General features: G+C 47.0%; 1 protein-coding gene across 3 annotated transcripts; it reads left to right on the forward strand.

The window, feature by feature from the left end:
• The first annotated feature begins 2,657 nt into the window (after positions 1–2,657).
• Positions 2,658–11,312, forward strand: TRIM13 (tripartite motif containing 13). 3 transcript variants are annotated; one of them, XM_075334568.1, is made up of 2 exons: positions 2,658–2,972; positions 9,043–11,310. In XM_075334568.1, exon 2 carries the CDS (start codon positions 9,049–9,051, stop codon positions 10,264–10,266), a length of 1,218 nt encoding a protein of 405 aa, XP_075190683.1. In that variant the 5' UTR covers positions 2,658–2,972; positions 9,043–9,048; the 3' UTR covers positions 10,267–11,310. The 3 variants fall into 3 exon arrangements, with proteins under 3 accessions (XP_075190683.1, XP_075190685.1, XP_075190684.1); XM_075334570.1 differs by lacking the exon at positions 2,658–2,972 and adding an exon at positions 5,854–5,916 and having other exon boundaries at positions 9,043–11,312; XM_075334569.1 differs by lacking the exon at positions 2,658–2,972 and adding an exon at positions 7,224–7,290 and having other exon boundaries at positions 9,043–11,312.
• Positions 11,313–11,622: the final 310 nt, after the last annotated feature.

Consider the following 11,622-nt stretch of genomic DNA (forward strand, 5'->3'; position numbering starts at 1 on the left):
ATGCTGGGGGAAGCTGATGCTGGGGGAGGCTGGGAGGAGAGAGGCTGATGCTGGGGGAGGCTGATGCTGGGGGTGGCTGGGATGAGAGAGGCTGATGCTGGGGGAGGCTGATGCTGGGGGAGGCTGGAAGGAGAGAGGCTGATGCTGGGGGAGGCTGATGTTGGGGGAGGCTGGGAGGGTGTAGGCTGATGCTGGGGGAGGCTGATGCTGGGGGAGGCTGGGAGGAGAGAGGCTGATGCTGGGGGAGGCTGATGCTGGGGGTGGCTGGGATGAGAGAGGCTGATGCTGGGGGAGGCTGATGCTGGGGGAGGCTGGAAGGAGAGAGGCTGATGCTGGGGGAGGCTGATGCTGGGGGAGGCTGGGAGGGGGAGGCTGATGCTGGGGGAGGCTGGGAGGGGGAGGCTGATGCTGGGGGAGGCTGGGAGGAGAGAGGCTGATGCTGGGGGAGGCTGGAAGGAGAGAGGAAGGGGAGGCTGATGCTACTGGAGGCTGGGAGGAGAGAGGCTGATGCTGGAGGAGGCTGGGAGGAGAGAGGCTGATGCTGGGGGAGGCTGGGAGGAGAGAGGCTGATGCTGGGGGAGGCTGGGAGGTGGAGGCTGATGCTGGGGGAGGCTGGGAGGCGGAGGTTGATGCTGAGGGAGGCTGATGCTGGGGGAGGCTGGAAGGCGAGAGGCTGATGCTGGGGAGGCTGATGCTGGGGGAGGCTGGGAGGGGGAGGCTGATGCTGGGGGAGGTTGGGAGGAGGGAGGCTGGGAGGATAGAGGCTGATGCTGGGGGAGGCTGATGCTGGGGGAGGCTGATGCTGGGGGAGGCTGGAAGGAGAGAGGCTGATGCTGGGGGAGGCTGATGCTGGGGGAGGCTGGAAGGAGAGAGGCTGATGCTGGGGGAGGCTGATGCTGAGGGAGGCTGGGAGGTGGAGGCTGATGCTGGGGAAGGCTGGGAAGAGGGAGGCTGGCAGGAGAGAGGCTGATCCTGGGGAAGGCTGGGAGGAGGGAGGCTGGGAGGAGAGAGGCTGATGCTGGGGGAGGCTGATGCTGGGGGAGGCTGGAAGGAGAGAGGCTGATGCTGGGGGAGGCTGGGAGGGGGAGGCTGGGAGGAGAGAGGCTGATGCTGGGGGAGGCTGGGAGGAGGGAGGCTGGGAGGGGGAGGGTGAGAGAAGAGAGGCTGATGCTGGGGGAGGCTGAGGCTGGGAGGAGAGAGGCTGATGCTGGGGACAGAGAGGCTGATGCTGGGAGGAGAGAGGCTGATGCTGGGAGGAGAGAGGCTGATGCTGGGAGGAGAGAGGCTGATGATGGGGGCAGAGAAGCTGATGCTGGTGCAGCATGGGGGATGGAGCACGATGGGGGGTGCGCAGCATGGGGGATGGAGCACGATGGGGAGTGCGCAGCATGGGGGATGGAGCACGTTTGGGAGTGCGCAGCATGGCGGATGGAGCACATTTGGGACTGCGCAGCATGGCGGATGGACCACGTTTGGGAGTGCGCAGCATGGCGGATGGAGCATGTTTGGGAGTGCGCAGCATGGCGGATGGAGCACGTTTGGGAGTGCGCAGCATGGCGGATGGAGCACGTTTGGGAGTGCGCAGCATGGCGGATGGAGCACGTTTGGGAGTGCGCAGCATGGCGGATGGAGCACGTTTGGGAGTGCGCAGCATGGTGGATGGAGCACGTTTGGGAGTGCGCAGCATGGCGGATGGAGCACGATGGGGGGTGCGCAGCATGGCGGATGGAGCACGATGGGAGGTGCACACCGCCCCCCAACACACACACACACACACACACACCACACACACACTGGGAACCACAAACACCGCCATACACAGACACCCACACACACAGACAACGCTGCACACACACAACACCCAACACACAAACACCGCGGAATACATAAATATACGCACATATCACGCAACACACACACATTGCACAAAACATACCTCCCCCCAAAACACACCACACCCACACAAACCGCGCAAGACACACACACACACACAACGCTACAGACACACAGCGCTCCACAAACAACGCAACACACACACAACACCGCTCTCACCCCCCGCCACACCCAGACAACACCCAGAACATGTACAGACCCTACACAAACACTTGGTAACTACACACAACAACATATATATATATATATATATATATATATATATATATAACAAAAATCATACATTAACTACACAATACGTAAATTCTAGAATACCCGATGCGTAGAATCGGGCCACCTTCTAGTCTCTTATATTCCTATTATTCATAGCAGTTATGCATATTCCATTTTCATGTTTTTCATTTTTTTCAGATAGTCCATTGTATTTTTCAGTCTAGTATTCCCATAGCAGTTCTGCTTTTCATCATTCCCCTATGCATTGTGACTGGTGTGCAACTCTTTATCCTATTGTATAGTTATGCAAAGGTGACCGACTAATGTAAGAGCCTTTGTTAAATGGAGAAAACATAGGACTGTGCCCCCCATCTTCTGTCATATTGTGTGGTTGGTTTCTCTGCTGGACCCGGAGCATGAGCTGGTGCTGGAGAAGTCTTGGGTCTCTGCGTGGGGGGCATTTTGGGTCCTAAAAGGATGAGGAAAGCTTCAACTGTAGCGGGAACTGGTATAAATTCTGGTACTCAGGGATGTGACGCAGCTTTTTTCTCAGGATGAAGAAGAGGAAGTGTCAGTATCCATGGGGGAGCTTGTGAAGCAACTTATTCACAGAGCAAAGATGGAAGGGAGGAGGGAGCAGCTGGCAGCAACATATCAGCATCCGAGCTGCAGCAACACACAGGGTGATGAGCAATGGAGGCAGTGCCAGAGAATAGGAGCAGGAGGAGTAAAAATCGCATGTTCCCCGCCTTCCACACAGAGCAGGAAGAGGACACATTGTAGGAGAACACCAGCCCAGGCACAACCTGTGATGCTGGGTGCACAGAATGTAGCTGAGCCTGGGATTTCTTCAAGGAGTGTCGTGGGTGAGCGCCATGTGCTATCTAATGATTAAGAACCTCTCAGTTCATCATATTGTTTTATTTAATGATTTTATTAGCAGAAATATGATTAGCAGGAACAGTATGGCTAATGTGTGGGCTAATGTCTGGGCTGGTGGCACTGAGGGCACTGCCACTGGTGCTAGGCATTCTCTTAGGGGAAATCTTCAAGTAATTACAGAGCAGTCTGAAGTCTGGGAGACCACCTATTGAGAAAGGTTCTTGTTTATCTGAACTGGTGGCCAACCTCTTCACTCCATGGGGATTTTCCATTTTATCATTATATTTTGTTTCCTAAAGTAGAAATAGGACCAGCACGAATCCGTTAAATAAATTTATATAGAACAAAAAGGCATAAAAGTAAGAAGGTAAGTGGATAAAAAATATATAACCAGTGCAAGACAGGTACAGGTAACACGCACAACGTGGCCCTTAAGGGTGCTTTACACGAGACGAGCTTTCGTGCGATTCATCGTCGGGGTCACGGTTTTCGTGACGCACATCCGGCATCGTTCACGACGTTGTCTCGTGTGACACCTCCGAGCGACGCAGAATCGCTCACAAATCGTGAGTCATGTACTCGCCGCTCAGTTTTAAAAAATTGTTTAATTAACATGGCGCCAGTTGTTCATCGTACCCGGGGCAGCACACATCACTCCGTGTGACACCCCGGGAATGATGAACACAGCTTACCCGCAGCTCCCGGCAGCTCTGCGGAAGGAAGGAGGTGGGCGGGATGTTTACGTCCCGCTCATCTCCGCCCCTCCGCTTCTATTGGCCGGCGGCTGTTTGACATCGCTGTGACGCCGAATGTCTCTCCTTCTTTAGGAAGAGGATGTTCGCCGCCCACAGCGAGGTCGCTCAGCAGGTAAGTGTGTGTGTGACGGGGGTTTCACGACTTTGTGCGACACGGGCAGCGATTTCCCCGTGACGCACAAAAGACGGGAGCGGGTACGATCGATCGTGAAATTGCACGATCGGTCGACTCGTGTAAAGCAGGCATTAGTCTCAACCATAGCCATTCTCTATATATTTTGTTCCCTCCCCTTCTTCCAAGCACCACAACTTTTTATTAAATACAAAATAGCCACATCAGGGCTTGAATTTTGCTTGACGAGTTGTACTTTTGAATGACACCATTCTTCATGCTGGCATATATTTTACTGGAAAATGGGAAAAAATTCCAACTCCATTGAAATGACAAAAAAAATTGCAATTCCGCAATGGGTTTTTATTTATCATGTTCACTATATAGTAAAACAGACCAGGCAATATAATTCTCCAGGTCAGTACAAGTACGTAGATACCAAATATGTATATACTGTATATTTTTTTTTAGACTATTTTGTTTTAGATTTTGATAGATTGGATATTTTTGATCATAGCGAGACCAAATTTGTATTTATTTTTTAATTTTCAATGGGGTAAAAGGGGAGTGATTTGAACTTATGTTTTTTGTAATTTTTTTCACATTTTTAAAAACATTTTTTTTTATTATTATTGTTTTTACTTGTCACTTTAGGGGACTTGAAGCTGTGATTGTATGCTTGCGTCTGCTATACAGCACAATGCATCACCACTGCTCTGTGTAATAGAACTCTTGAAAACTTGGAAGCATGCTGCGCTTGGTAACTAAGGTAACTATCGGGTAACCAACCCGATATTTACCTTGGTTACCAGCGCACACCGCTTAGCGCTGGCTCCCTGCACTCCTAGCCACAGTACACATCGGGTTAATTACTTGATGTGTACTCTGCTACGTGTGCAGGCAGCAGGGAGCCGGCTTCTGCGGACGCTGGTAACCACGGTAAACATCGGGTAACCAAGAAGCCCTTCCCTTGGTTACCCGATATTTACCTTCGTTACCAGCGTCCGCCGCTCTCACGCTGTCAGTGGCGGCTCCCTGTTCCCTGCACACATAGCCACAGTACACATCGGGTTAATTACCCGACGGGTACTCTGGCTACGTGTGCAGAGAGCAGGAGCCGGCACTGACAGCTGAGAGCGTCGGACGCTGGTAACGAAGGTAAATATCGGGTAACCAAGGTAAGGGCTTCTTGGTTACCCGCTGTTTACCGTGGTTACCAGCGTCCGCAGAAGCCGGCTCCTGCTGCCTGCACATTTAGTTGTTGCTCTGTCGCTGTCACACACAGCGATGTGTGCTTCACAGCGGGAGAGCAACAACTAAAAAATGGCCCAGGACATTAAACAACAACCAACGACCTCACAGCAGGGGCCAGGTTGTTGCTGGATGTCACACTAAGCAACATCACTAGCAAGTTGTGCCTCAGCAGCGATGTTGCTAGCGATGTTGCTTAGTCTGATGGTACCTTTAGTTTCTGGCCTGCTCCCAGGGTGGGGGGAGTAAGATCAGGGCTCGGACAGGAGTCAGGATCATGCTGGGGGCTCAAACCTGACTACCAGCAAGCTTACCTCCGAGATAAGGGACACAATGCAGGGTCTCAAATCTGAGGGCCAGTTTAGGAACCCCTAGTCCGTACATACCTCGTGACAACATCCTTTATTTTGTCTGAACACAATGAAAAGTGACAATGCTCATCTCACAAGATGGTCCTTACAGCCTAACTGAGTGTCAGTGAAGTAGAAACCAGGAAGTCCGCATAGTAATGGCAATCACACATCCCCCAAATGCTACCCAGTCCATCATGGCCCTTTTGTGGAAGCACAAGTTTCCACTACAGCTGGAGGGTACACTGGGGTGGGTAATAGTGTATTAGATTGTATATCTGTGTCTCTTTTCTGTTGTTCCCTAACTGGTCTGCAAACCTTCTTCTCGGTCCTTTATTCATATTACAGATTAACCCAGCTTTCCCCGCTAACACCCTCCATTACCACCTTACCTGCATTTGACTAAACCTCAATAGAAGGTGTGCCAGGTTTATATCACCTGCAGCAGTTTACTGGCAGAGTATGTCTTTGTTTCTTTTGTATTAACATATAAAGATTATAAGCTCCTATTTACTTTAAAAGAAGATAGCTAGTATTGTTTACTTGGCATATTTGTTTATTTTGAACCGATGAATATACAGTATGCCACAAAAGTGAGTACACCCCTTACATTTATGTAAATGTTTTATATCATTTCTTGGGACAACACTGAAGATGACACTTTGATACAATGTACAGTAGTCAGTGTACAGCTTGTATAACAGTGTAAATTTGGTGCCTTCTACATAACTCAACACACAGCCATCATTAATGTCTAAACCGCTGGCAATAAAAGTGAGTACACCCCTAAAGGGGGCTTTACACGCTGCGACATCGCTAATGCGGAGTTATTGGGGTCACGGAATTGGTGACGCACATCCGGCCGCATTAGCGATGTTGCTGCGTGTGACACCGATGAGCGATTTTGCATCGTTGCAAAAACGTGCAAAATCGCTCATCGGTGACATGGGGGTCCATTCTCGATTATCGTTACTGCAGCAGTAACGATGTAGTTCGTCGCTCCTGCGGCAGCACATCGCTCCGTGTGACACCGCAGGAACAAGGAACCTCTCCTTACCTGCCTCCCGGCCGCTATGAGGAAGGAAGGAGGTGGGCGGGATGTTCCGGCCACTCATCTCCGCCCCTCCGCTTCTATTGGCCGGCCGCTCAGTGACGTCGCTGTGACGCCGCACGGACCGCCCCCTTAGAAAGGAGGTGGTTCGCCGGTCACAGCGACGTCGCCGAGCAGGTAAGTATGTGTGACGGGTCTGTGCGATGCTGTGCGGCACGGGCAGCGATTTGCCCGTGTCGCATAACAGATGGGGGCGGGTACCCACGCTAGCGATATCGGGACCGATATCGCAGCGTGTAAAGTAGCCTTTAGGCAAAATGGCTAAATTGTGTCCAATTAGCCATTGTTTTCCCCCTGGTGACATTTCACTCATTGGTGTTAAAAGGTCTCAGGTGTGAATGGGGAGCAGTTGTGTTACATAGTTACATAGTTACTTAGGTTGAAAAAAGACCTAGGTCCATCTAGTTCAACCTTCCTCCACCAGTTCATTTCGTGTTATCGCTCAGACATTCTCATACTGGTCATTGGAAGTTTAACATGGCTCCTCATGGCAAAGAATTCGCTGAGGATAAAAAAAAGGACCAGGGGGCACACATTACTAGTGGAAGAAAGGTGATTCCGGCAGCTAAATAGGAAAGGGTTCTTTACAGTTAGAGCAGTCAGACTGTGGAATGCCCTACCACAAAGTTTCTAACATCCACCAGCTCTGTGATGTCATCAAGAAGGAAGGAAGAAAATTCCAGTGGCTCCTGTGACGTTTATTGAACTCCAAGTCCAAGAGAGGTAAGAGGTTAGGCTTAAAAATAATGGCGGACACACAAAATATTGACACTTTGGGCATTATTTGGCCATTTTCACTTAGGGATGTACTCACTTTTGTTAGCAACGAATTAGTCATTAATGACTGTATGTTGAGTTAGGGCATTTCAAATTTACAGTTATACAAGTTATACTTATGTTATAGTTTACAGTTATACACTTTACATTGTATCAGTGTCATATCTTCAGTGTTGTCCCATGAAAAGATATAATAAAATGTTTTAAAAAATGTGAGGTGTGTACTCACTTTTGTGATATACTGTATCTGTTCAATACTATATGATTTTGGGTACTAAAAAATTAGGTATTTAAGAGCACCTGGGGAAGATGTGTTTCCCACTACTGAGCCAAAGGAAAGCTTTCCTATACTAATTTATTTTGCTTTTTGCTGTAAATATATATGAGCCTAAGGGCTCATTTACACAGTCAGTTTTTCTCTTTCGCGTGCTACTCATACTTCTGAAAGTCTACGAGGATTTTAACATATTCATGATTTTTTGCAGACTACAATTGTGGAGACGTGCCCGATATTGATCCATGTGTCTGAACAAAATTAACAATACAAATGTATGGGTCTTTTAAATGCTGCTATAATGTCTGTTGTTACTACCTCTTGTGGTAAGACATCCCACAACCTGCATGCTCTAACTGTAAAGAATCACCTTGAAGGTTGCAGGTATACTTCTGGAGAATTTCCCAATGTATCATTTTGTATAGTCATAGGGGGGAATACGGGGCCATAGGTTTTGCCATACAATATAATTTATTTTATGTAGCTTCCCTCTGATTAGAAAAACATAGTAAACCGAGTTTACCTGAACAGTAAAAAACTGTACGATGAGAAATACCGGCTTGACATGCTGAAATGGTACTACACTGGGTGAATAAGGCCTTCTGACACATTGAATGTGTATATTGGGTAATACTCCAGATGCATACTGTTGATATGTAAAAGAAATGAAATATGAAAGTAGCTGAAGGGTATCACAATGATACAAGCTCTTTTGCTGTGTTCACCAGCTGAATTAAAGGGGATTTCCACTACTTTGACATTGATGGCCTATCCTTAAGATAGGTAATCAATGTCGGATCAACCGGGGTCCGACACCCTGCACCCCCGCCGATCAGCTGTTCCCGTACCCGGTGGCGGCAGCAGTCAGCCGTAAATGCTCAGTTCCGACTCTGCTCTGTCTTCTGATAGTAGCCGCAGTCAGGAACTGCATATCCACCTCCAGTTCTAATCAATAGGAGGCGGATGTGCAGTACCTGGTCACGGCCTCTATCAGAAGACGGAGCAGCTCCAGAACTGATTATTTCTGGCTGCCTGCTGCCGCCACCAGGACCGAAAACAGCTGATCGGTGGTGGTGCGAGGTGTCAGACCCCGGTTGATTAGACATAGATGACCTATCCTAAGGATAGACCATCAATGTCAAAGTAGAAGACAACCCTTTTAAACTGTAGGAGGGCGCTCATTTCACTATATGTACTACATAAATAGTGATGTCCTGGCTTTTTCACATCTAGATGGCCTAAGAGCACAAGGGCAAATAAAGTAACAGATAGGAAAGAGTTAAAAATACTTAATAAGGGTTACAGCCTAAGGAGTTACGAAGAGGAACAGGCACGATAAGACGTTCCCAATGTGACTCTTAGGAGTTGTCTTTGTTATTATAAGTCCGCAGATGTTTTCATTGTTGACTTTGTGTTTTCTTTAGGATGTGATGGAGGTACTGGAAGAAGAGCTGACATGCCCCATCTGCTGCAGCCTTTATGATGATCCTCGGGTTTTACCTTGTGCCCATAATTTCTGTAAAAAATGCCTGGAAGGTGTGCTTGAGGGAAGTTCCAGACAGATATGGAGACCAACGTTCAAATGTCCAACGTGCCGAAAAGAAATTTCCACAATGGATGTGAATAGTCCTCAAGTGAATTACTTATTGAAAGGAATAGTGGAGAAGTACAATAAGATGAAGGCATCTCCAAAGACACTGGTGTGTAAGGTGCACACTGGACAACCTCTCAACATCTTCTGCTCTACAGACCTGAAGTTGATCTGTGGGTTTTGTGCCACTAATGGCAATCACAAAGATCATGTCTTCTCCTCCATCGATGAGGCCTACAAGCAGGAAAAAAGTTCGTTTGACTTCTTTTTTCAGAGTTTTGAGGAAATTCAATGCAAAGACGTGACTGCTCGACTGGAAACCCTAGAGACTAACAAGAGGAACACTCTTCATTTGCTGACCACAGACTCGGACAGAGTAAAGGATTATTTTAAAAAATTGCAGGAATTACTGGAACAGAAGAAAAATGAAATCCTCTCAGACTTTGAGACTATGAGGCTTGAGGTCTTGCAGGCTTACGACCCTGAAATCAATAAGCTCAACACCATTATTAACGAGCAGAAAAGGGCTTGTGTCATTGCCAAAAATTTTAAGGATATCTGTGATCCACTTTTATTCCTCCAGCAGATAGAAGAATTTAGACAAAAAGTTGATGTTCTCAAGGCTCCATTAACTTCAACCTCTGATGTCACCGTCTTGTCCTACATGAAAAGTTTTGATACTCATATGTGGGATAATATAAAACTAGGAGATGTGGATAAGCTGTGTTTGCCACAGGACGCATCAGCAAAGCCGGAAAGACGAAAACCGAAATTTTCATTCTCTTTTCGAGGAGTAGCTGTTGTTTGTCTTCTCCTTGTTGGCTTGATGGTGGCATGTTTTTTAGGGCCTCCCACCGATTTCTTGCAAACATGTGATGTTCTTATGCACCAGATTTACTTTTACTCATCAGATGTTGGTGCACAACTAATGGAAGAAGCCTCTGTTTGTTGGGAACTAGTTTCAGAACAATTCTTTCTCATTGGGAAAGTGTTAAAACATTACACCATGAATATTCTGGAGCACATGGCAAACTTTGCCTTTAATTATAGATTGTAATATTTATGAAAACTATTGATAACATCTAAAGAAAATGTATTGTGATGTAATGATCAGCCTCATTTCTTATTCTGTGTCTGCATTTGAGAGACTTTAAAAAAAATAGCACATAATGCTAAGAAACCCAGTGAACATGATTAAGGGTATATGCTACACTTAGCAATTATCTGTTTTTGGTGGCCTTTTTTTTTTTCTTTCTGAAAATGATGCAGCCAGATGCATCCACAGCACAAATTGACCAGCTATAGATTTCAGATTTCATTCTGAAAATCCGGAATAAAAAGCTGCTGCATTTGTATCCCATGTGAACGTAACCTTTAAACCACCCACATATTCTGGGTTCATAGCAACAGATTCCATATGCAAATGCATAGTTTTCTTCCCATGAGCTTGGGAATATACTAGGCCTTTTGAAAAAGATATATTTTATTTCTGTCTGTTATGAAAGCTGTGAGTGCTGCTGTCTGCGCATCCCATGGTAGAGAAGCAAGTCTCATCCGAGGGAATGCAGAGAACGACACGGTAGAGCAGTTTGGAAGTGTAATGTAAGCCTCCTGTGTCTGCTGATTATTTATATATATATATATATATATATATATATATATATATACACCGTATTTTTTGGTCTATAAGACGCACCGGACTATAAGACGCACCCTGGTTTTAGAGGAGGAAAATGGGAAAATAAAACTTTAAGCAAAAAATGTGGTCATGACACACTGATATGGGGCGAGGATCTGCTGCTGACACTGTTATGGGGGTAATGTCCCCAAATTCTCTACTAAGGTACCCCATCCTGGTAATGATCCTCCTGCCTTGTATATGATCCTGCTATAAACCCCCATCCTGCTCATATACCCCCATCCTGCTCATATACTCCCATCCTGTTCATATACCCCATCCTGTTCATATACCCCGTCCTGTTCATATACCCCAATCCTATTGATATACCCCCATCCTATTGGTATACCCCCCATCCATCCTGCTCATATTCACCCATCCATCCTGCTCATATACCCCCATCCTGTTCATATACCCCCATCCTGCTCATATACTCCCATCCTGTTCATATACCCCCATCCTGCTCATATTCCTCCATCCATCCTGCTCATATTCCCCCATCCATCCTGCTCATATACTCCCATCCTGTTCATATACCCCCATCCTGTTCATACAGTTAGGTCCAGAAATATTTGGACAGTGACACAATTTTCGCGAGTTGGGCTCTGCATGCCACCACATTGGATTTGAAATGAAATCTCTACAACAGAATTCAAGTGCAGATTGTAACGTTTAATTTGAAGGTTTGAACAAAAATATCTGATAGAAATTGTAGGAATTGTACACATTTCTTTA

The sequence above is a fragment of the Anomaloglossus baeobatrachus genome, chromosome 2, assembly GCF_048569485.1.
Source record: "Anomaloglossus baeobatrachus isolate aAnoBae1 chromosome 2, aAnoBae1.hap1, whole genome shotgun sequence".
Classification (NCBI taxonomy): Eukaryota; Metazoa; Chordata; class Amphibia; order Anura; family Aromobatidae; genus Anomaloglossus; species Anomaloglossus baeobatrachus.